Source organism: Cavia porcellus, unplaced genomic scaffold (genome assembly GCF_034190915.1).
Source record: "Cavia porcellus strain 051 isolate PalLab524CR breed Dunkin Hartley unplaced genomic scaffold, mCavPor4.1 scaffold_31, whole genome shotgun sequence".
Taxonomy (NCBI): domain Eukaryota; kingdom Metazoa; phylum Chordata; class Mammalia; order Rodentia; family Caviidae; genus Cavia; species Cavia porcellus.
The window spans coordinates 1,242,499-1,268,341 of NW_026947514.1; the positions used below are offsets into that span (position 1 = coordinate 1,242,499).

The following is a 25,843-nucleotide window of genomic DNA, read 5'->3' on the forward strand; positions in this document are numbered from 1 at the left end:
GGACATGAGGGCACTCAGATGTGCCCTTGAAGGACATAACTGGAACCCTGGATCCTTTCTTTGTTTTTCTGAAGCAGAGTCTCACTGTGTAAGCTAGGCTGACCTGGAACTCACAGTGATCCTCCTGTCTCAGCCTCCAGAGTGATGGGATACACTTGCCCAGCTCTCAAAACAATAAACTAAAAAGTGAATTTCTGGTGGCATCCTGAGCTTCCCTGGGAGGAATACATATATATCCTAGTAATTATGCATTACTGTTTGGGAATACACTGGAAAAACCAGGACTCTTCCAGAGTATCTTCTTTGGAAGGGCATAAGTTTTCAATCTAGGACCTACAATGCTTCCTACTTTGTGATCTCAGGAGCAGGTCTAAATTTAGAAAAGTGAAATTTCACACTTGGCTCAATGCTATGTCATGAGACACACACACAAATGTCTAATAAGCCCAAGGAATGTCATCCATCTCTTAGTAAGACAATAAATTCCCTCCATATCCAAAGTTCTGGGTAGACACGAAACTTTCCCTTCAGCATACTTTCATTCTAAATGAAGGGATGAACTGCAGGAGCACCAGGATCCACTATCTCCTTCACACGTGAGAGGCTTCAGCACTGAGCTGAAGCTGGCTCTGCGAAACAGAATGGCCTTCTCGTGTCTCTCGAGGACACGGCCCCCCACCTGCTGAAGGCTCAGAAGCCAAAACACTGAGCACTGGATGACAGCAGGTGGAGCATGCTTCCTCAGACCCCTGCCAAACTCACCCTAGAATCCCACAGATCATGTATGAGAAGCAATAAATCATACTTCCTACCTCTGTGGCCAGGAGGCAAGGAACCTATTACAAAGAAGAGCTGGGAGCACCATGTCTACTGCCCCGCCCTGAGACACTCCACCCTGAGACACACAGCCAGGGCAGCAGTCCCAGTCCGCACCCCAGAAGTGGAGACCAGGGCAAGCTGCAAGCACAGGCGCTCCAATTGCACACTATGCGTCCACCCTTGGCCCTGGTAAGGCCAAGACAAACTCTGCTTTTCATACAAAGAGCTCTCAAAGGGAAACAATAAACACAGGAAGGAAGAAATAAAGTTTACATTAGGGTTTAATCTCTACAATAAAGTGGAAACTATGTGAATGCTTTTACTCAGTCCTCTCCATAGCCATGTACAATGGGCACATCTATTAAATAGGTGAAAAGCAAGGAAAGGTTAAGTAAAGTACTCGGTCGGCACATGGGGGACAAAACCACATCCAGTGCAGACACCTGACTATGAAGCCAGAGCCTGCAACCGAGCACAGGCGAGGCTGACAGTGCTGAGAAAGCCGCTGACAAAGCGAGCTGCTGCCACGGCGGCCTCTGGAAATACCTCGTGTTCCTGAGCTTCGACACCACCCCTCCTTGCACCTTCCCTTCTATGTCCTCAGCAGCATGGACACTGAGCTCCAGGGACATTTTCAGCTGGGCCATCTTCACTGCCATGTACACTGCAGGAAGGGTCTTAAATCTCTCTGTCGGATTCCGGGAAAACTCCACAAAGGCTCTGTTCCACACAAACAAATAAAAATAAATTTATCAGGCATCTGATTTTTAAAAACAATCACATGTTAATTTCTCTCAATTCTGGCAAAAAAAAATCTCACTGGACTTCACTCTGCAATATTCGGTAAGTTTTTGACCTAATCAATTGATAAAAAACATCGATTGACTGATTTAAAGAAAATTTCACTAGGGAAAATCAAAGTTACAATGACAATTCATTAACTTGAAGCCAGGTATCATCCTTGTACAGGATACTGTAGAATAAATACTAAATCTACATAGACATATCAGCCAAGACATCTTAACTTTCTTAATTACAATGCAAGGTCTGCTTTAACTGTCATGCTATAAAGCAAACACAGAAAACCACAGAGATACTGTGCAGTGGTCCTGTGAGCCCCCAAAACAACCACTAAGTGAATCGCCAATTAACACTGACAGAGGCCCACCCCCCACGCCCCTAACATACTTCAGGGTCCTCCTCTGTCCCTTCCTCTAGGGGAAATGAGAACTGAGCACGAGCAAGGACACCCACACACTTTATTCCTGGAATAAATAAAAAAGCCACAAGCAGGCTCATAGCAGGGCAGATGGGGGCATAGGCCCCAGGGGGATGGAGGAGAGATATGTGCCACTGAAGGAGCCCTGTAGACAACTAGTGAGCCCCCCCCCCAGCCACGTTGTGGCACTTTGTCATGGGCACGCATCACTCTGGGTGACATGGAAGGGCTCTGAGCAAAAAGTGCATAGGACTGAGGGGTGCATGCAGCAGCCCGGCAGCTGCGCCCCCCAAGCCCTCCTCTCCTCCTCTCATACCCACAGGTCCCCCTCTCACCCCGCCCGGCAGGTTCCTGGCTTCCCCTCACCACCAGGTAAAACATGGCTTTCCCTCCTACCCGCCGCCCAAGTCCAGCACTGCCCAGTTCACTCAGCCCGCTCAGGCAGCGTGCTGGCTGTACACCATTTCAGGCACGGCCCGCTATCACTTCAGCCAGCCAGTTCTTGCGTGCATGAGAGGCATGTATACAGCTGCTATTTTGTTTTACACCAACTATTTTTTGCATCCTTTTAATTTTAGAATGTTGTATTCACCTTGATGCTTTTTTCTAGCAAAATCTAATAATAAATTCTGATTATTTTCTTTTATTAATTTGTGTTTATTTGTGAAAAAGAACCTATAATTTTGTGTTATAATCTATAAAAACTTATTGAAAGTACATTAGTTATAATTTTTACACTTCTCTAGAATTCAGTGATATTCTTTTATGATTCAAAACTAACATGTTTGGGACACTGAGGCTGAAGAGGGAAGAAGTGCCAAAAGATCTGTGAAAGGCAAAAGTGAAAAAGGAGAAATGTTAGCAGATCAGGGAGGAAAGGCCTATGTTATGAAATGGAAAGACAAAAAAGACGTCTCGTGTTTGTCAACTATTCATAATGCGGAAATGACAGAACTTGAAAGAAGAAATGAAACTAAAAATCTGCAGTAGTGGTCAGTGATTACAGCAATTCAATGGATGGTTTTGCCCGAGTTGACCTACATCTAACAGCTACCCTGTAATCAAAAAAGTGAGGAAAAAAGTTATCATGAAATACTTATGTATCTTCTAGATCAAACAATGTGGAACTCATTTAGTTTTGTTATTTATTCCAAATGAGGGGACTAAAGTCATTTACTATTTAGATTAGGTCTAATAGGACCAAATAATTGAAAAATAAGACATAACAAAACTCTAGCCAGGGGCTGGGGATTTAGTCAGCAGCATAAGCGCCTGCCTTGCAAGCAGGCAGTCGTGAGTTCGATCCCTGGTACCGATAAAAAAGGAAAGAAGACAAAAAAAAAACACTAGGCAGAACATCCATCATTGACATCTTCACCATTAAGTTTAGTGGGCAGACATTTTACTGAAATTAGAGCAACCACAGAAAAAAAGGCCAATATAACAGTGTAAAGCGTGCTGTTCAGAGAAAGACAATAATGCAAAAAGAATTCAGAACGAGACTAGAGGATGTTTTAAGATATACCATACACAGAAAAATTATTGAATAAATTTGTTATCTTTTTTTTTTTTTTTCTGGTACCGGGATCAAATTCACGACCACGCCTTTGCAAGGCAGGCCTTATGCCACTGAGCTAAATCTCTGGCTTCTTGTTATAAAATTTATCAAAAAACGCCATTTGTGGTCACCTGTACCTAAATAATCAGATAGTAAATGGTGCACTTCTGTTTCTATCACCCTTTTGGAGGCTCCTGAGGCTTTCCTTAGAAACAACGTCTCCTGAACTCTGGCGCACACTGCCAGCTCTCAATTCCATAGTGTTTTCCTCTGGGTGCTCTGTGGCGAGCCTGTGTGCCTTCCCTGGAAGCCCTAGCCTCCTCAACAATTCTCTCCTTGTTCCCCATGGGCAATCAACAGCCAAACCCAAGAGTTCCACACCCCAACTGCTGCCTCTTCCTTTTCATTAGCCCCAGGCTGGCCCCAACATCTCCACTGCCCCAGACTGGCTTTTTCTCCCGAGTCTGATCTGCCTTCAGGTACCCACACAAGTCCCACAGAACATGAATAAGAGCAGAATACTTGGGGGTCTCCAAGGGTCCACCTATTCACGTTCCTATTCATCAGTCTGCCAGAAAAGACCATTGTGAAGACGGAGCCTGACACCCCAAATCAGACTCACCTGACACTGGCCACCCAGCTCCCACCAAGCCACTTGCCACAGGCCTGCTCAGTCCCAAGCTCTCCATAGCCATGAGTCAGGCCTTACCCTCCTCCTGCTGCAGCCCCAACCACCCTGTCCCACTGGCAGCCTCCACCTGCCCCAGGACCTGCTCACCCACAGCCTGAGAGGAGCATTACTGGTCCTAACTCTGGGCCTCTCCTGTGACATTTCACAACAGGCAATGTTTGTGGCGCTAATGTCACTCCCCACCACAAAGTGCAAAGTTGCATCTGGGAGACCCTCCACAGCTCCCATGGGCTCGTGCCGCTGAGCTATATCCCCAGCCTAAGACAGGAAAAATATGAAACACAGACTCTAAGCCAGATAGAGATTACTGAACAAAGAGACTGCTACCTTCTGACCATCAAGATTAACCCTGAGAACATGGGGTACACCCAGGGATGGTCACCCCGACTCTGGATGCTCCAAACAGCAGCATGCCTGTGAGGAGCCAGCCAGGGCCAGTGTTTTTGCAGGTGTGATGACAATTCCAACTGCTCGTGGTTCACACCATACATCAGAAAACTTCCAACACCGTAGCTTAATTTATTAAATCTCTAAGGCTGGCCAAGCATATACCTGCATCTCAGCCTGAAATCAAGGCCAGCCTGAACTATATAGCAAGATCCTGTCTCAAAAAAAAAAAAAACAGAAGGAAAAGAAAAAGAAAAGCCTATGATTGTTGAGTGTACTTAGAAATGTTTTCTTTGTTAGGATTATGGGAGGATTCCTGGGGTGGAATTCACACGCCTACAAAGAAAATCAATATACTAATCATAGAAATGGAACTTAAAATGTTGGAGTGAATTAATGCAAATTGAAATGTATTTATTATGTTCAACTCAAGTAAAATGGACATTAAAGAAAAAGTGTTCTCCTTAACTAGACTTATAATGCTTTGTCAAGTTAAAAAAATTTTAGGGCTGGGGATTTAGCTCAGCAGCATAAGCACCTGCCTTGCAAGCAGGCGGTCGTGAGCTCAATCCCTGGTACCGATAAAAAGAAAAAAGAAAAAAAAAGTGTAAAAAAAAAATTTTAAACATGGACAGAACATGTGAAAAACATTTCTAACTTTAAAAACTGAAAATCAATTTAAAAACTGTCATCTTTTTTAGCATAAGCACTTCTCATTGAAAATAACTCCCAGTGATTCTCCATCACATCATTCATTCTCAACCTGCTAATAAAATAGGGCCGTATGAATGGAGCTTTGACAGTGTTTTACCCAAAATGATTTGGGACAAAAACATCCTAGTAACTATGATCAGCCACCCTCCATCCCAGAGCAACCCCCACGACTGACTGAGGACCTAGCCAGGCACTAGAGGAAGGCCCACCAAGATGGTTTACACAAGCCTTGGGCCTCAGACCTGACCCTACAATGGCTAAAACACTACCCCGGGCCCTGTTAGAATGAAGGCTGGTTACAAAAATGTGCTACTTACTTCGCACCATCAAATACGATGGACTTGACCTGCCCACACTGTCTGAAGAGAGATTGCAGCTGTTTATAGTACAGGAATCCGCAGGGAGGAATGTGCTTCAACTGTAAGACAGAGCACAGCATGGTGGTTACAGTGTCCCTCGTGGACTATGGGCCAGTCCCAATACTGGATCTTGGAGCTGCTGCTCACCATCCTAGTTAGCAAAACCACAGTTCACTGTCTTTCACCATAACAGATAAACTGTCAGTGCATTAAAATTTGGCTTTTAAATCATAACTAGGACTTAGTAATTAGTATGTTCAATAATGATTAATGCTTCCCACACTAAACTAGCATGCATCTGCAGCTTCAGAAGGATTGGGAGATAAGAGTCCAGCCTAGACAACTCTAACTGAGTACCCTTATCTCAAAATTTTAGAAAGGGCTGGCTATGTAGCTCAGTATGAAGGCTCTGGGCTCAACCCAGTACCCTACGGTTGTGCAAGAAAAAACAATGAAAACTGTCTAACAGCAAAATTAAATTTCTGCTTACTTCTGTATCATTTTATCTTAAAATAATTGAGCTGACCAAACACATCTTTGTAAAATGTCACATCTCTAAATAAGACTTACTGGGAAGCTGATTAAGGAAAACATGCTCCTGATCAGAGGAATGGTGCCTGCTTGTCAAGACCTCAGGCACTCTGCCTGTCTCAAGGGTCAATCACATTCTGGGCATTGGCTCCACATGGGGGCCCCTGCCTGGCATCAGGCCCTGTTGACCTTGGGGCCCTCTGGAGCTGCAATGGGCACCATGCCAATGAGGATGCAGCTTAGATGCAGGAACAAATTCACTCCCACCTCATCTTTCCCTGAAGCTGCGTGGCTCCTTAGGCAAATTATGAGATGGCTGTCACATTAGGATGACAATAAACTCTCAACTCCGAGGGATAGTGTAAGCTTAGAGAAGACAGAAAGTATTTTGTACATAGCTTCTCACAGAAGTGCTAAGCAAACCAGTTCAGACTTAGGTTTATGATGCCCAATTACTAGCTTTTAGCTCCCAGAATGCATGGTAACTGGCTAGCTGGTGGCATAAGGAGACAATGTCTAAGATGAGGACCTTAGGGCCCCTCCATAACACACAGCTGAGAAAGGGCACCACAAGCGGAAGGAGAGACAAGAAGGCTGCAAAGGCCTCTGGCAGCCCTGAGGAGCAACAAGAGCGCTGGCCCCAGCTCACGCTGCTCCAGTACAGAAGCCAGTGGCTGCCTCTAGAGGTAAAACCCTCGTGCTTACACCAGCAGCACCCCCCAGTGCTCCAGGCCTTCCCTTGTGGCAACAGGAGAGGTGGAACATGGCTCAGAACAAGCAGGCAGCCACCAGCGCTTACTGCATGGTGGGAGCAACTTCCCCACATATTGTTCGTCCCCTAGATCAGACCCAGGCTTACACCAGCCAAGCAGGCTGCTCAGGTCCAATTCCCAGACACTTCACCCCAGGTAGGAATGGCACTGTGCAGGGTGTGAACAAATGGCCTAGGGTGCTGTCCCCTGGTCAGTGCCAGTGGCTGCTCAGTGGAGCTGTCCAAAGCACAGGCCATTTAAATGCTGATTTCTAGGCTAGACGTTCCAGCTCAGACTTTAAGGAAGCCCCAATCTGAATTTTAAAGTGAATCATATAAACATTAAGGGATCACTGGTTTAAACCACAAGACTAAGCCACCAAGCAATGCCACTTTCTTTTGTGTAAAATTAAGTTGTTAATTTAATAAAATGTCCTCAAATTTACGAAGAAGGATCTTAAACCCTTCGAAACGGTCTGTGTTGTAACTGGCCTTGCCATGAACACACCATTCTCCAGGCCTTCGCATAAGCCTGCATCTGTCAGAAAGGAGGGAAAGCCTGAGGCCTGGAGAGCAGCATCTGCAAGGCCAACACACAAGGTCCTCACAACAGAAGAAACCGGATGGCACTTACAAAAAGAAACAACGCTCTATGCAAACCCTGCGGGAACATGACTCAGCCGCTCCTCTGCACCTACCACAATGGTTGTCTTGGGGTCTTTGCCAGCCAGCTCCCTCACTGCCATCTCCTCGTCAGGCTGTCCAAAGGTGAAGTAATTTGGGTAAAAAGCACCTGCCAATACGACCTAGAAGAGAAGCTCAAGTTCACGAGGAAACAGTGTCGCTTTGTCAGGTATTCTTGCCCCTAACAAGTTAAAGACTGTTATCCTGTTTTGCGTGGAAACGGGACCTCTCACCCATGAAGCAAGTCACACCCAGGGCACACCCTACAGGCACCCTTCCTTCACTTCTTAGAGTGAGGCTCACGAAATGGTGGTCTGAGCAAGGTACACTGTCACATGCACAAAGCCTAGGCCCTGGCTCACATTCTCCACCCTGGCCCGACACTCAGTCCAATGGGTCAGACTCCTGCCCAGGTGTGTAGACGGAACTTCAGTGTGGCATCTGGCAAGGGCTGGCATCTAATGCTCACATCTAAAAGGCACTCATGAAGAGATCCTTCATCGGTCAAAATATGCACGCCAGCCTGGTAGCCACTTTACCCTAGAAAGCATCTGCACTCCCAGCATGCCCAGCTCACAGGTTTCTGCCTCAAACCCAATTCTGTATGCCCCAGCCAACTCAGAAACCTGCAAGGACCTGCCACTGCAAGGACGCACTTTCCTACAGAACGCCTGTGAGGCTCCGTCCACAGCTCTGCCTCTCCACCCTTGCCTGCAAGGGCAATGGGAGGGAATAGCTGCAGGCATGGGACCACCTGGAGGGCACCTTCACTTTCTGAGAGCTCCCTGGGAGTGACTATGCAGCTGGTGCTCCCCAGAAACACACTGGAGAAGGAGAAGCAGGTCTGCGGCACCAGCTCCAGTGGTGTTGACACCAGTGGTGTCAAAGGGAAAGACAGGAGTCACTCCCACTTTCTCAACACAGTGTGACTCTCAAAACCTGCCCTGAAGTCAGGCTGGTAGCAGTAGATATCCCCTCTTCAACCACAGGCCACGTGCAGTCCCATGGGCATACCTGCAGGATAAAGCGCTGCTTATACGGGTACTCTGGGTCCAAGATGGGCTGCCTCGGGTCCACATGCATGTTGAACTGTGAGACTCTGCTCTTCAGCTCTTCATATAGCTCAGCCACCTAAGAAAAACACATTGAAATCTGTGTAAGACTCTGGAAAAAGACATGCCCATTGTGGAAAGCCTTAGCACATGGACCCCTGACACTGACGGTATAGCTGGGGATCCCTAAAGCGTTCACACGGTCAAGGAAGAATGAGAATACCCAAGCACACGATACTCCTATGAGAAAGCTGTTACCTGGACACGAATCTGAAATTAAAATAAGTAGATTGCTTATAACTGCATAACCAATAACTTGAAGATCTACATAAAATGAATTATTGAATAAAAATATATTTAACCAAGAATAACTTCAAAAGAGATAGAAACCAGAAAGGACCAACTACTATCAAGGAAACTTAAAATATTATTTTTTTAAAAGTTGCTCCTCAGTCAGTGGGAGAGGGGAGGGTGGGTGTGAGAGTAAAAAGGACCAAGATGTGCTATGTATATGTACAAGTCCCAAAATGACTAATTATTATGGATCATCACAAACATACACTACTAGTAAAAGCTTGTCCCAGGTGCTTTTATAGATGAGTCCTATTGATTTAAAATAAACACACCCCCAGCTACTACACAAGCTAGGCTACTCCTGAGCATGGGAGACACTCATCCTGCCAGGATGGAACCACTCTATTTCAAAGCCTGATTGTATCACGTACACGCGTGTGCACATAGTGCACACTAACACCATAAACCACCAGCCAGTTTCACTTGGGTACTCTTGTGGAAATTCTAGATAAAACACTGGTGGTCAAAAGCCAGCAATGTTTTGACAGAAAAATATTACAATCAAGGAGGTTTAGTCCAAGAATACAAGGTTGGATCAACAGTAGGAAACCTTGGCGATGTACTTTGTTGTAACATTCAGTTAACAGTGAAAAGACCACATGCTTATCTTGACACGGGAAGAGGGGTCTGACAAGGTAACACCCCATTCCTTGTTCATACATGGGAAGCATCGCCTGACTTTTAGGGTACACAAGCAGGTGCCATGTATAGAGGTGAAGACACTGCTCCTCCTGCTGGTGCTCAGCCTGACAACTCAGTTTCTTGGGCCATTTAATCGGAGTTTGTGACTTACCTCTCTAATTCTCTTGATTTGAATGTAATTTAATCGTCCCCAGTCGAGTTCATCCTTTAAGTACATCAAAGCATAATATTCAATGTCAAGGTAATACTTTAGCGTTCCATTTGCCTAGTAAATCCAGATTAATGCAAACTAATGCCGCTCAGTAGTGCCCTCGAGGGACCACGGCACATGCTCTTCTAACTCACATTGAAGCTACAAAACACAGGTACCAGCTTCAAACCCTGTATAGAGACAGCTCTTCTTATGAATTCACCTGTCCCAAAAAGTAAAACAGACACAACCTGACGAGGCTGGTAAAAACACAAGACAGATGGAACACCAATAAGGAAGACACGATGGCTGTGTTAAGGGCCACCACTTTTTTTTTAACCTGGTATTCAGGATTGACTCCAGGTCCTTGCAGAGCTACTTGGGAAATGCTCTGGAGGTGCTGTAGCTCTGAGCTCCATCTTGGCATTTTTTAGGCAGTGTCTTGCTAAATCACCCAAGCCAGCCTTTAACTTCCTCCTGGCTCATTTTCCCAAATAGCCAGGATCACACACATGCACTGCAAGGCCAGACGAAAGGGCATCTTCACAGGGCAGCGCACATGCTCCCTAGTAAAAAACCTATCACACACAACAGAACTAGCCAGCCAGATCGAGCCACAGTCTTTGAAGAGAACAAATGTGACCCAAAAGAAGAAATAAAATGAAGACTATTGGACTAAATATCATGTAAGTTAAAAGCAGCAAAGGCTACAGGGTACTTAATCTGAACCGGCATGCACCCACCCACCACAGACAGGGTGGTGAGCCAGGGGAGCTGTAGGTGTGTGGTACTGCTGCCCTGCAGGCTGGCAGTGAGCAGTCACAGGTGCTGCAAACAGATCGAGGCCTGTCCCTCAGATAGCAGCTCAGGCGTTAGGACCAATGAAGTCCAGCGCACTGATGAAGTAGGGAGAGAATCCCAGGCTATCTGATCCCTTGCAGCTGTCTACAAGTAAACAACAAGAGAGTGAGACTAACCTTGGGATGCCGCAGCTCTCCTCGCTGTCGACAGGCCTGCCACATCTACAAGGAAATGACCAGTTTCAAAACGGCTTACGGATTAAAATTTAAAGCTCCACACTGAGCACAGAAAATTTACTGATTTAATGTTTTCAATCAATTTCATGAAATTGGCCCCCACCCCCACCCAGCTCTTTTTCCTACAGTTTGTTAAGACCTGAGGTCAAGGATCCTAAACTCTCTCCGCCCCTACAGCTCTGGGATGGGAACGCACTGTCCACTTAGGGCACTGCCTCGCCGCAGTGCAGAGACTCACTTTAAATGCCTCCACAAGTGCGAGGCAGTCACTGTTACTGCTGCCAGAGAAGTTCACCTTGTTCCTGCACACAGAGAAGAGAAGCATCACTCGACAGCATAGAGACCAAGCAACCCCTTACAATCTGAATGATAAATACCTATATCCATCGAGATGCTGCCGAAAAGGCATCGCAAAAAAGTTCTTCAGTGAAAGAGCTGCGGCTGATGGAAAATACAGAGAGGAAGAGGTTGAGGGGGCTCCAGGAACCCCTCGGGCTCACCTGTGCATGCACTTACCAATGATGAGACATTCATCCAAGCATCCGAACACATGTCCGAGCACTATGAGTTTGCCCAGGTGCTGACTGACAGGGAGCTGTGCCAATACTCTTCCCAAGAAGGTCAGTTCGCCATCATGCGGGTTCTCATCTTCTCTCTGCCCACTAACTGCAAGTGCTCCCACCTTAGTAAAATAATTAGTCCTGTTAGCAAGTACCCATCCATTCATGCCCTGTTCATCCTTAAGGCAGAAAGTGCAAAACAGGAAATAAAAGCCAAATTTGGTAACTAATATTCTAAAAGACACCAAAGTCAACTTATGCAAGGTTGATGTACCACACACATAAAAGTATTTTTCTGAGGCAAAGTCTCACTATGTAGAGCAGGCTGGGCTTGAGCTCACGGTGACCCTTCTGACTCAGCCTCCCAAATGCTAGGGGTATAGGTGTGTGCCACCACTCCTGGCCCACAAAAACATTTTTAATTTGCTCTCCTAAATTTCACTGTTTTGTAAAAGGTATGGTATTGGGTAACAATAGGTTTGCAAATGTCCTCTTAGCTCACAGCTTAACAAATACAGCATACACAGTATAAGTAAATGACCCGACATCCACACCACAGGGTCACTCATCATAAAAGCTTAAACTAGGCAAAAAACCACTTTTCTTAACTCGTCAAACTGTTTTGCATGGAAACCCATGCAGGCTTCTGAGGCTAAGATGGCAGCAGTGTCCTGGGCTCCCAGGGTGGAAAGCGTGTACACAAGGACACTGCTGATCCTGAGACCGGGACTGCATGTCGGCAGAGCACAGCATGAGTCAGGAGTGGGTCACAGAGTCCAAAGCAGGGTGAGCAGGGTCCCCACAGAGGACGGAGAGCCAGAACAAAGGGGACATGTGGAGCTAGCACGGGATAGTGGAAGATGAGCGCATGCATCAGGCCAGAGGCACACAGCAAAGGAAGAGAGAGTGGCTCGCAGGAAGACCCAAACAGAGCTGGTCTAAACAACACGCACAGGACTGGAAGTCACTCCTCAGGCAGGGGAGGCTTTTCCAAGCACATGTTGACAATTCACAACAGCACAACACCTCCAAGATTGTGAAACTTAGGTTCCCCTACTAAACATTTTGCTTTTCAACCATTCATAAAGTTCCAGACAGCCCTACCTCCTTCAGCAGGAGGATGGTGCGCTCAATGTCACTCAGGCTAGGCGGCGAGAGGGCAGTGGCTAGCAGAGCTCTCGGCTCACCCATGTCAAGTAACTTCACTTTGAGTACTGTGCTTCCTAGTGGACAGCGCTGAGGAGAACAAAACAGTTTAGAGACAAGAAGAGAGCGAAGCTAGACTAGTCACATGACTGGTGCTCTAGAAGGAAAAGGAAGAGAGGAAGGAGAAAAACAAGAAAGGTGAGACAGAAGGAGAAAAGAGAAGAGAAAGGCAAAGACAGGCAGAGAGAGAAGAAAGAAAAAGACAAGGGAAAGGGGCCAGAAAGAGAAAGAGAGTGGAGAAAGAAAGAGGAGGGACAGAAGAAAGAAAAAAGCTGACCCACAATTATCCATTGCAAAGGTAAGAGAGAACAGCAGCACTTAGGAAGTCAGCAGCTTCCCTCCGGGACACACTCTCCCACGCTGCCAAGTCAGACGGGGTGAGCCAGCACTGTGATCTGACGCCCTAGTCAGCGACCCTTTACGTGCCATTAAAGTTACACTGAATTGTTTGGTAAATTGCTTATCTATAAAAAATTAACTCTGACAAAGACTGAAGCACATTACCAACATCTCTGGAACGACATGGTCGGGGATGCACTTCTCCCAGAAATCCCGGGACACCAGTCTGTAACAGTGCCCTCTGGACACTCGTCCTGCGCGGCCTGCAAAGGAGAAACACTCAGCACCACGTGGTATCAATTACTGGAACTCGAAGGGACAGGTGAGCCCAGCTGTCAGACAGCAATAAGAAAGTAGAATTATCTTCTACCAGACTCGTCACTCACAACTTCAGAATAAGCCAGCATGCAAAGTAATAAGTTAATCTGAATTTGTTCAAATAAGAACAGCCTCAAAAGAATAAGTTAAGGGCCAGGGATTTGGCTCAGTGGCATAGGCAGCAGTCCAGCAAGCACGAGGTCATGAATTTGATCCCTGGTACCAGAAAAAGAGTAAGTTAAAATAAGATTAAGTTCTAACTTCTGCTCAGTGATGAATATTATAAAGTCCAATGTATATTTCTGTTTGTTTGAGACAGGGTCTTGCTATGTAGTTCAGGCTGGCCTTGAACTCATTATGTAGCTCATGCTGACCTCCGACTCACAGCAATCTTTCTGCCTCAGCCTCCCCAGTGCTGGTATTAAAGGTGTGTGCTACCACACCCAGCTCCAATGTGTGTTTATTTAAAAAAAAAAAAAAAAAAAACTTGAGCCAATATAGCAACACAGGCCTACAATTCCAACACTCAGATGGCTGACGCAGGAGCATCCTCGTCAAACTCAAGACCAGTCTGGACAACTTGGCAAGATCCTGTTTCAAAAAATAAAAATGGGCTAGGGGTGTAGCTCAGTGTAAAGGTCCCAAATTCAATCCCCAATACCACAAGAAAAAGAGAACATTGGGGCTGGGGATTTAGCTCAGCGGCATAAGCGCCTGCCTTGCAAGCAGGCAGTCCTGAGTTCGATCCCTGGTACCAATAAAAACGAAAAAGACAAAAAAAAAAAAAAAAAAAAAAAAGAAAAGAAAAGAAAAAGAGAACATGAAAAGAAGAGGCAGGAGAAAGGGCAAAGGAAAGAGAGAAAGGGAGGTGGGAAACAACCTTGGCCTCATATACATTAGAAACCACATTTAATTTAAATAGCACATTTCCTGTGAATGTACAGGTTCATGTTAATACCCAGTAGAAGATATGCAGCTGACATAAGTGACAGCTCATCCAGGGGGATGTGCACTGGTCAGAGATGTAAGGAGCTGCTCCTGCTGTCTGTCCCGATACCTGTGCACGAGTGTCCCTCCACACAGCTGCTCCACACCATGTGACTGCAGGTATACATGCAAAATCTCAGAGCCAAGCTCAGCCCTCAGAGCCCACGCCACAACCAAATGAAACTTTTCAAGGAATTGGGGGTGGGAGCTCAATAAACATACAACTTTCAAAAACAGGGTGGCCCCAGGAGCTGTCCTTCCCCACTGTGAGGTGGGGAAAGACTGAAGGGTCTGGACTTCCTCCTCTATGCCCTCCCAGCCCTGTCTGCAAATAAAAGTAGGTTTAAGTAGAAGATCCCAAGTCACCCACAAAAACAAAAACTCTCCTATAACTAAATAAGGAATTCAACAAAGTGCAGGATAAAAGACCAGTAGCCAGGAGGCAAAATCCCTCCAGAGGAATCATCCCAGGCTCCAGACAACTAGAAATCACTATCACAGTCCGCAGTCCACCCGAGACATTCGAATCAGCTACATTCACCACAAAATATCCACTTCCGTGACCTACAGGAGAGCTGGAATTGGACTCCTTGTTCGACTTAAAGGAAGAAAAGTTTAATTTGGTTCATGGTTCAAGGCAATCAGTATGTTTGGATGGGCAGAAGAAAGCTACTCACCTCAGGACAGCCGGGAAGCAGAGAGAACAGAAGAACCCAGAACACAAATAAGCACTTCCAAGAGTCTCACCCCACTGACCCACTCTTCCACCCAGACCCCACCTCCCCAGAGCACATGCGGCCATAAGCTCCCCATGGAATAGTCCCTCACAGCACCCTCCAACCCGACTACCTTTCAAAAGCTTCACCTCTGAGCACATGAGACTTCAGGGGCACATTTTTGCTACTTTCTACAAAGGAAAATTGTATAATAAACTTTTTTTTTTTTTTGATACCAGGAACTGAATACATGACCTTGCACTTACCAGGCAGGTACTATGCTGCTGGGCTATATCCCCAGCCCTAATAAACATTTTTCTAACTATAAAAACTTTAAACATACAAAAAGGCAGAAAAAGATAATCTCAAAACTGGCCCCATAAAATTACTTTTAATGTTCCTGCATATTTCTAGTTGTTTTTTCTAGAGCGTCAGGGTCAGAAAAGCAGGTAAGACGCGGTGGCATGGCCATTGCTGAATGTTCTTCCCCATCTGTGTAACAGCACCCAGCTTTGGCCTCTGCAGTGACGAGATGCACTCCACGGCCAGGCTGGAGCAGCACCTCCACCAGCACCACACAGCAGAGCAGCCAACCATGAGGACCAAAGCAGAGTTCTCAGATTCCCAAACCTCAGCTCCTCCCTTCCACAGAACCGGGCAATTACTCTTTCGCATTTCAGAAGGCAGAATTAATAAAGAGACTGCACACTCACCTCTTGCTTGTTTTGAGGACTAAGTGAAGAAATGAACCACTTAGAATAGTGGCTGCTGTATTGTAAGCATTTACACACACTGCTTTTTATTTTGGATGTGGTACTCTATTTCCCAACGGGTACACTTGGAATGGTCTTTTACCCGCCCTCCAGAAGGTTCTCTACGAAACACAACCACTTCTCAGCAGGTTCCTAGACACCGTGATGCCTCCAGCAGCATGCTATCCCTGCAGGCACGCCGTGAACACACCTCCACTGCAGCCTAAGCACCCAGCCCCCAGTCGACCCCACAATGTCATCTCTGCTGAGCAACACATGCTGATGACAAAGCAAGTGCTAAGCCCCTGCGGAAACCATTTAGGAAAAGTACACTAGGGTCACCAAACTTCGGAGGAAGTCACGGGAAGGCTTGTCAATATTTAATGAAGTGATGCATTTGGCTATCAATGCAGCAAAAAATTTAAATATCACTATTGAAAAACAATAGGATTGAGATGACAGCACTTCTGTCCCTTATACTCAAGGATGCCACAAGATACACTGCAAGAGGAAACACAGAGTTACGGGACACTCTGACGACATGAGAGGTTGATGTTTAAATTTAAAACTGGCCCTAATAAAGTACACAAGTAACAGTGCAAGGCTCACATTTTTAGTACACTGTCCACTGTGCCTTGTGTTACCTGCAAGTCCGCAGCGTGCTCTGCCACAGACACCTACCTTTCCTCTGGTTACAACTGGTCTTGGAGGCCCAACTCAATCGCAGACTCTGGTAATTGGTATCTTCATCACAAACCAGGGTTCTAGTCAGACAAAAATCTATAACTGTCATTTGAGAAAAAGGAGTGTAAACACCATGCTAATACCACACAAGACTTGTATAACAACTCAGAAAGCACAGTGGTAAAGCACCACACGCACAAAGGCATGGGACTCTCTGGGAATGTGCTCCGATCACTACGACACGAGACAGGGAGGCCACAGTCTCTTTCTTACTAAACACTGGGGTCTCTGCGCACAAACAATATACAACCCCTAACGCCTAACGTACCCTAAGAAGAGCCAACAGGGAGGCCCAAATCCAAAGTTTATGATTACCCAAAAAGAATATCATCAGGGCAGAAACAGAGAAAAGCAGCTAATGTCCTGGGCTGCCAGGATTCAAATTGTTTCTGTGTCTGTCTCTCTCTCTGCCTGTGTCCGTGGGAGAGGGGGGTTAGCACAACGCGTCTGGTCTCTGTGCTCCAAGGCCAGTAGCCAGCAGGCACAAGGACAGTGGCTGTTCTCTGTGACATGGCTCTCTGCCCTCTACCCTCAGGACTCTCACTGCTATTGTCCTCCTCGGATTGCGCCAGTGCTGCCTGCCCCAGCCCCCAGCTCCCTGGTCCGCTCCAAGCACTTGCCCTCACCTAAGTTCTGGAGATTTCACTACCCATGTAAACAAAGCCCTATGCCTTAAAGCCCCACTCCCCAACACCCTTGCCTTCCACATGCTCTCACAACTCCTTACTATCACCACTCCTTCAAAATACACCCCGCCCCACCACAGTGATCTGGAGCAGGAACTTCTCTTTCCCTAGCCATCCTCCTCCTGGGACCCAAAAATGACCATTTGTCAGCTGCCCTCAGCCCCACCCTGCTTCCCTCCTGGTCACCCAACCACAAGTCTGGGGGACTTGCTGCATGTAGCTCAGCCTCCTTGCTGACCTTACTCTGCTGAGGCACCTGACAATCTGCCCGGCCTGTGTAGCCTGTACGGCCTTGGGGTGCCGAGGGGAACACGACTGGCCCCTCCCTCCTGACAGCTTGCCCACCTGCATGTCTTCTGCTGCAGCTTCTCACACTCTCTCCGCTGAGGGCCGGGCCTTCCGGTTCACCCGGCAGGTGCAGGCACCTCCAGGACCACCAAGACCACAGAGCCTTAAGCTACATCACCACGAGTTCTCACCCAGGTTATCAGAAATGCCCCTTCTCCTTTTGCTCTCCTTCTCCTCACTGCAGTCTATTCCTCAGAACCTGAACGGACTCTCTGACCTTCCCTCCTGGCTTGTGCTCACCTCCTCGCTGACTGAGGGCACCAACCACCCACTGCAGGCAGCCTTGTGGCCGAGTTCTTCCACCTCCACTCTGCCTTGGCGAGTCACACGCCTCCTTCCCTGCCTTCCAGCAGGACAGGGCTCCATGTCCTGGGACAAGCTTTCCTGGCCAGGCCAACTCCGGGGTCACAGCCTGCCCAGCACTCCTCACTCTCCTGCCCTCCCCTCCCTGCACCCCTCACCACTGCACTCACCACTTATGTGAACTTATCTCATTCCCTTATCTTCCCAACCTCCATCCCTGCATGTGTGCCTCCTGCACAGGGACAGAACACTTGCCAGCTCGCCCTCCTACCTTGTGAATCTTGTTCCCCATGTCTGAATCACATTTTTCATGGCTCACTGCTTTTTTCTCCCCACTTTAATACTGGGGATGGAGCCCAGGGCCTCCTATGAGGTAGTCAAGTGCTTCGCTGCTGAGCTCCACCTGTAGCCCTTTTACTAAAATTCTGAGGCAGAATCTCACCAAGTTGCCCAAGCTGACCTCAGACTTGTGATTCTCTTGCTGGCTGTACAGGTGCACGTACAGGTCCAGCCACCTCCTCAATTCAAGTTCTTGTTCAAATGTCACTTCCTCAAGGACACATTTCCACATCACTCTATATAAAATACCATTTTCCTCTACAATGCTAACCCTTCTCCTGATTTTTCCCTATTTAATATTTATCTCTGCCTGAAACTATATGTGTTACTGCCTGTCATCTGTCTATCCCACCAGAATGTAGTCAACATGAGGATGGGGACTTTGTCCTACTCAACCTGACACTGCTAAGCACTGTTTAGTTTTCAAACAAGATTAGTGAATTTGGGGGACTCAGTGGAGCAGTCCCAGTTCTCAAGGACACACATGCAGAGGCCTAAATGGTGCAGTGCTGGGCTCTGGAGCTGGCACAATATCCTTCTAAACTGCCTTCAAGAACAGAGATTACCAGGTCCTCTCCAACACCTGCCTCCCTCTAGCCACGGCACTCCATCTGGGCATCTCTGAAGCTCTGCTTGCTACAGGGCCTAAAAAGGCTCCAACCCACCCAAGATCAGCACCAGTGCAAGTGAAGTGGCTGCTCAGTGCAGGGAATGCTGAATTGACAGGATTCTCCAGTTTCTCCTCGACACAGGGCCAAAAGGAAGAGGACAATTCCCGATACCACATACTTACATACTTACCATACTTACCATACTTACCATACTTAACATCCGGAACGGTGACAGAACTCTCTGCAATGTTGGTGGACAGAATGATCTGACAAATACCAAAGAAAAGAAGCTGACATCATCCATCTGGTTCTGGACATCATTAGCAGAGTTAAAGCAAAACAAAAACTCCCTCTTGAAAATTACTTAAAAATTTCTTGGTGTAAACACTAAACTTAATCAAACTTTGAAATTAGCCTTTTCCCCACTTTATGCAGGTCACAACTGACTTGGAAACCCATGATGTGTGGAAAACAAGCCATACACAACATGCTAGGTGCTTAAAAGTAGCAAGCAAGATAAACGCAAGGAGTTCCTCCTGACCTACTGTGGAAGTATTGGGGGTCCTGGAATTACCTGCAATTACCAGGTGCAAGAAGCCAAACAGGTCAACCCAGAGCAAGGCACTGCGAGTGCCCTAGAATACCACCCAGTGATACGTTCCCTGACGCTCCAGACCTCCTCCCCGAACCAAGAGTTGGGGCTTAAGTTCATGGCCTGGTCCCTGGTCCTCCTAGGCAGCTCTGAAGGATAGGGACAACTCCAACATTCATTCGATATTCACACACAACCTGAGATTAAGGAAATCAGCAACCCCTCAGGCAGGACGTAGACCACAGCTTCTAACTGAAGTCACCCAGTAGTGTCAGGGCACTGGAATCGTTCCAAAACTTGAGGGACCGAAGAATAATGAGAAGACATCAAAACCCACTAGCAACAACACCCTGGGCGAACAGCCTGGGCTGCACAAGGGAGCACAACCGGCCTGCACTGCAAAGTGAGACCAACCTGGAGCACCTACTCTAAAGAAAACAACACGCAATGTATCAACAATTGCTATTCTATTATTTTGTTATGAAATTTTGTTTTACCTTTTTTCCATAAGATTAGAAAAAACAATACCTTTTAGCAAACCATTTTATAAAATAGGACAAGTCACAGCCAGTTAGTTCACCAGTGAGTACTGGGTAAGACGCCACCAGTCATAATTACATGGAGAAAGAAGCACCTTGTCTAAGCGCAGTTTCCAAAGAAAATCACCTAACATGCGTAGCGCTTGTCTTCCCAGCCTGCCTACCTTTCTGTAGCCAGGGACCGGACTTAAAAATATATTATTTTGTTCTTCTAAAGTCACACTGGAATGGAGTGGATAGACTTGTAACCTAAGAAAAAATTACTAAAGTAAATATCACACAATACATGTGCTATAAAAACAAGTAACTACTCATTAAGAATTATGTAAAATAGGGGCTGGTGATTTAGCTCAGCGGCATAAGCACCTGCCTTGCAAGCAGGCAGTCGTGAGTTTGATCCCCGGTACCGATAAAAAGGAAAAAGACAAAAAAAAAAAAAAAGAATTATGTAAAGCAAATGAAGTAATGGTCTATAGCAGCAACAGGGCTGCACTGTTGTAAGCGCACCTTTTGTGAACCATGTTTGTGAGAAGTCCGTGCATATAGTTGATTTCACCTAGACCTACAGAGAAAAAAGGAGGGGTGTAAAGATTTGTATTTATTGCCAAAAACCAACTTTTAAGATAAAATGACATCTTTTTTCAAGAACTCTCCATCAATTCATTTTGACTTTTTTTTTCCTTTTTGCCTAAGTATATCACAATTATAAGTAAAAATGCACAATGACTTTAACTAGTAGCTTAAAAATACAGAAAAAGCTGCTGGGTCTGGTGGCAAATACCTGTAATCCCAGCACTCAAGAGGCTAAGCAGGAGAATCACTATGAGTTTAAGGCCATCCTGGCCTACATAAGCAAGTTCAAGGCCAGCCTGAACCACACAGTAAGACCCTGTCTCAAATCTGCCCCCCAAAAATAGTATAAAAAATACAGAAAAAGTCATATTCCTCCAGTGTGTTCCTTTCTGCAGCAGTGATTATATATAGATGTTTGATGTATGAGTAGTTTTAATTTCTTTTCTTTCCTCAGATTTTCCAAAATTTTTGTCTTTTTCTTTTTATTTTATCAGTACCGGGGATCAAACTCACAACCACCTGCTTGCAAGGCAGGTGCTTATGCGGCTGAGCTAAATCCCCAGCCCTGATTTTCCAAATTTTTTACAATGAGCGTACAAACTCTTCTTGATAAAATAACCAATATTTTGGGACTGGAAGTGTAATTCAGTATTAAAGAGTTTATTTGTCTAGTATACATGAGGCACTGGGAATGAAAAAATATATATACACACACATGTATGACTTTGCCATATACACAGAATTCATCAAAAAATGTATACATCAGGAAAAGAAAAACTTGTATAAATATTTTAATACTAAATTTACTGAGACATCATGAGATTAATACAAGATCCAGTTGGCCTTTACAATTACAAGAGGTACTCAAAGTGATGACCATTAGCTTCCAGATATTTATTAGTATGGTGAACTGCTGAAGTGTGTACACATTTTCTAAGGTCTCCGTCTCTGTCCGTCTCTGTCTGTCTGTCTCTCTCTTGCTGAGGATATAGCTCAGTGTGAAAGTCCTGGGCTCAGTCCCCAGTATTGCCGGGAAAGGTGTTTATCTCTTACTTTAGGTATTTCTAAATGAGTAACAATATGGTTCTGCTTTGGTGATTTTTTTCTTTACAATAAGGAGGAACATAGTACATAGTAGTCATTTGATAATACTTATGGATACAACTGTAACTCTATCCCATTGTCAGCTAATGGCTAATAATAATGAACCCATATTCTAAGGAAAAAGTGACTGACATCTGAAACTCACATGCTGCATTCCAAAATTAAATGTTCCTCTCAATGAGTGCTTTTTGCTCTCCATCACAAGTACAAATGCCAATCTATTCTATACATGAACTACTAGTAGAAAAGATCTGAATTGTTGTCATGTTTCATCAAACTATACTATTTAATTTAAAAATCATTTTGAAGAAGTACATTTGAGCACAAATCTTTTCAAAAAGGGAAAACAGACTATTTTTTCAAACAATTCTAAGAAAGAACTCAAAAACTAACCTATTCCCATTATATTACAACATGTTTTACTGTTACAAGTAAGATTTAATGCAGACTAATAACAATTACCTCACATTTATAACCAAATAAATGAATGCAAGTTTAACAAAGCATCAGTAACTGCCTTAATGAAAATTTAGAAGGTGGTAAGACTGCCTTTAAAAACCTAAACTCTCGCCATGGATTTAGCTCAGTGGCATAAGCACCAGCCTTGCAAGCGTGCAGTCGTGAGTTCAATCCCTGGTACCAAAAAAAAAAAAAAACCAGTAAACAGTTAAACTCTCAACTGGAGACTTCTATAGGTAAATAGATGCAACTTGAGAACATACTCATCAGTGAAGTAAGACACACGTGTAAACTTCGCATTATTTCATTAGTGTGACAAGCTGAAAGGAACAACATGAATATGGACATGTACATGGATATAAAAAAATAGTTAAGGTAGTTATACTACTGATTTCTCTAAGTCCACTGAAGAGAAAGATTTGTACTGGTATTGTTCAGACAATTGAATGCAGATGTCTTGTGCCCTGGGTAAATGATTTGGAGCTGACAACACACAATGTATGTACCACTGTTGCCCCGATTGCCATGTTTTGAAATGTTGTAGTTTTTCTTTCTTTTTTTTTTCGTTTTTATCTTTGAAATAAAAAAGGTTTGTTAAAAAAATAAAGAAATAAAGGCATCCTAAGGAGTAAAAATTAAGGACAAAAATAAACAAACAAACAAACAAAAAATTAAACTCTCAACTGGGCATGGTGGTACACACCTATAACCCCAGCACTCCGGAGGCTGAAGCAGAAGTATTGCCATGTTCAAGGCCACTTTGGGCTATGTAGTGAGCTCAAGGCCATCATGAACTACAAAGCGAGATCCTGTCTCATAAAGAAAAAAAGTTAAAGACACAATAAGAAATCTTTTTAACAATGTAAAGGTTAAAGCAGGAAATCAAACTGAAAGCCACATTTGTTTACATTCTCGGTGTCTGAAAGGAAAAAACAGACATGAAGAACACTGCTTCCTTACTGGTACCAGGAAGTGCTATAAATCTAGACTGTAAGACTATATACAACATTCATACCTGGCAAAAACACCAACACACTGCTCCTCTCTGACACAGATAGGGGCCTTGATGTCTTGTTCCTGTCAAAATGAAGGTGCACAAAAGTGAAAAAAAGACACATCTGCTCCTTTACGAGAACCCTGACCCTGCTGCTGTGACCCTGCTGAAAGTCCCTGCACATTATGCCATGTGATGACCTTTTCTGCACGGAAGTGAGCCCAAGGGACCGTGCCCAGCCCCAGCAGCACTAAGAGGCCTTGACTCCACCTGCTTACCTGGGGGGATGCCCTGGTTGCAAACATTTTCCTGGACTTCAGTTACTATAACCCAAGAGCCAGACCGAACACATTTAAAATAATGAGAACAGTTATCAGAGGCCAAATTATCATTAGAAACCTTTTTTGCAGAAAGCATTCATTCATTGCCCTACTACTGCCAGTACATTTGTTTTTGTGTGAAATTAGAACTCTCCTTCCTCCACGAGCTACCTACCAGGAGACAGACAATGACCAAGTGGACATTAAAGCAGGAACAAACAGAAGCACACAGTAAAAAGAGCTGGAGAAGGGGTCCATACTAAGTGCCTGTTCAGAAGGAATGGTCAGGGAGGCCTTGCAGAGGACTTAATAAGAACTACGGAGGCAGCCACAGCAAAGCCAAGGAAGAGCAACCCAGCCTGGCCTGGGAACAGTAAGTGCAGAGGAGAAAGCTTCCGCGAGGTGTACTACTGATGGCAACGCATTTGGCTCAGTGTGCCATGTGCCTGCCTTGCTTCTCAGCCCCCTCTCCTGGAGCTACCGTCTGGTTCAGCCGCCGTGATTAAAAGCGTAGGTCTGGTTTGTACAGCGCCACCCAGAGAAGGCCCACCCCCAGGAAGCTGGACACCAAGCGGCACATCCAGTACACTACTTCAGGTAGGAGACGTGACCGCGAGGTGTGACCGTCCCAGCCAACAGGTGGAAGCCAGCAGGTGGGCCAGGTGGGCAGGAACTTGGAAGTGACAAGGCCGGAATTCTGATGGCAAGGAGTCTGAGAGTGAACGCATCAAGGATACACCTACTCTGATCACTGCAAGGAGACCTTAACAGGCAGATGGTCGGTCCAGAGCCGTGTGCTCTTTAGCAGCCTCCTCCAGTTCCCCGGGGGCTGCACAAAGCGCGGCGGCAGGGCAGCAATGTGCGGGCCTCCCGACTCAACAACATGCGCCTTCCCTGACCAAAGCTGACCAGCGCTGGCCACTGCTGCTGATGACACACCCTGCAGGGGGCCAACTCGCAGTCCTAAACACAGCGTCATTCCCCCAGAGCCCAGCCCTGATGATAAACCAATTCCATCACAAAGGGGACAGAATGGACTCCCTCCATTCTGGACTCTAGCGTGCTTCCCTGCACCCCAGCTTCCTGTTGTACTTTCTGTGACCTGCAGGTGCATTTTTTACTTCCACAGGTGGCCACACAGCAAGGCCATCAAAGGAGACCAGTTAGGGGGTCGATGGGCTTAGGAGACTGCCCAGGGGTTACCGGTCTTACCAAAAGCACTATCTTTACTAAGAAAGTGGAAAAGGAAGGAAGTCAAATACAAGGAAAAAATTTTGAAAGCAACAAGATAAAAATGATACACCACATACAAATGAAACCCCAAAAAGAGTAAGCCACCTTCACAGGGGAACAATGGACTCCAGAAAGCACAAGCATGGCACAGTCAAAGTGCTCGAGACAGACTGGGGAGGAACATGCCTGCACTCAGCAGAGTGATGCTTTACCAGCAAAGGAAAACAGACTTCCCCAGGCAAACAAAAACCGTCAGTCTGGCTGTTACTCTGCCTCTATGATCATTAATTTGATAAACACTTTTTTTGATAAGAACTTATAAATGAATCTGGTGCTGGCAAAAAAACCAATATTTTTAAAGAAGAATGTAATGGAGAAAGGAAAAAAGAATTGAGCTGTATTACATATGCACCAGCTCCCCACAATGAATGTAATCACTGAGTACATAAACATGCACTAATAAAAAAGTTAAAAAGAAACAAGCTTTGGGAAGTACACTGAAAAAGAAATTAAAAATATGTAATAAGTCTCCCAAAAAATAAATAGAAAAAAGTAGAGAAAAAATATGCTGTGATCCATGATGCTCAATGTATTTAAAAGTGTACCTTGCTTTAGTATCACTGTTGTATACGTTCTATATATTTTTAGCCTATTAACTGGCTGTGTTTATTATAATTAACTTGACAAAAGCCTATAAAATACATAAATCTGATGTTAGTGAAAAAGAAAAAATTCTTTAAAAACAGATAGAAGAGAAGGGAAAAGAGAGAATGGAGCTGCGCTACACCCATGTACCAGCTCCCACAAGGAATGTAATCATTACACATTACCAACATGGACCACTAAGAAACTTTTTAAGGAAGAAAAAAATAAGACAGAGTAGTAAGAAGTAATTCATAGTTTGGTTTGGTTTTTGGTTTTCTGTTTTGTTCTGCTTTTTGTTTTTTGTTTTGAGATAGGGTTTCCCTATGTAGCCCAGGCTGGCCTCAAACTTGTGGCAATCCTCCTGCCTCATCCTCCAGAATGCTGGGATTACAGATATGCACCATCATACTTTGTTTTATTTTCTTGAGACAAGATTTCACTATGTAGTTTCAGCTTTGAACTCATTATGTAGCACAAGCAGGTCTCA

At 45.3% G+C, this 25,843-nt stretch overlaps 1 protein-coding gene across 2 annotated transcripts in view; it reads right to left on the reverse strand.

The window, feature by feature from the left end:
• The window catches only part of Tdrd9 (tudor domain containing 9), an 85,463-nt gene that overhangs the window by 17,986 nt on the left and 41,634 nt on the right, over positions 1 to 25,843 (reverse strand). For both annotated transcript variants that reach the window (XR_010044985.1, XM_023562078.2), the window contains exons 9-24: positions 23,180 to 23,241; positions 20,536 to 20,590; positions 20,193 to 20,277; positions 19,106 to 19,163; positions 16,548 to 16,652; positions 13,259 to 13,356; positions 12,653 to 12,784; positions 11,505 to 11,670; positions 11,366 to 11,429; positions 11,227 to 11,290; positions 10,929 to 10,973; positions 9,913 to 9,966; positions 8,728 to 8,844; positions 7,728 to 7,835; positions 5,706 to 5,806; positions 1,366 to 1,539 (exon numbers count right to left, since the gene is read on the reverse strand). Coding sequence is in view for 1 of the 2 variants with exons in the window: in XM_023562078.2 (XP_023417846.2) it covers positions 1,366 to 1,539; positions 5,706 to 5,806; positions 7,728 to 7,835; positions 8,728 to 8,844; positions 9,913 to 9,966; positions 10,929 to 10,973; positions 11,227 to 11,290; positions 11,366 to 11,429; positions 11,505 to 11,670; positions 12,653 to 12,784; positions 13,259 to 13,356; positions 16,548 to 16,652; positions 19,106 to 19,163; positions 20,193 to 20,277; positions 20,536 to 20,590; positions 23,180 to 23,241 (1,488 nt within the window). In the remaining variant the exon portion in view is untranslated. The remainder of the gene's footprint in view (positions 1 to 1,365; positions 1,540 to 5,705; positions 5,807 to 7,727; positions 7,836 to 8,727; positions 8,845 to 9,912; positions 9,967 to 10,928; positions 10,974 to 11,226; positions 11,291 to 11,365; positions 11,430 to 11,504; positions 11,671 to 12,652; positions 12,785 to 13,258; positions 13,357 to 16,547; positions 16,653 to 19,105; positions 19,164 to 20,192; positions 20,278 to 20,535; positions 20,591 to 23,179; positions 23,242 to 25,843) is intronic.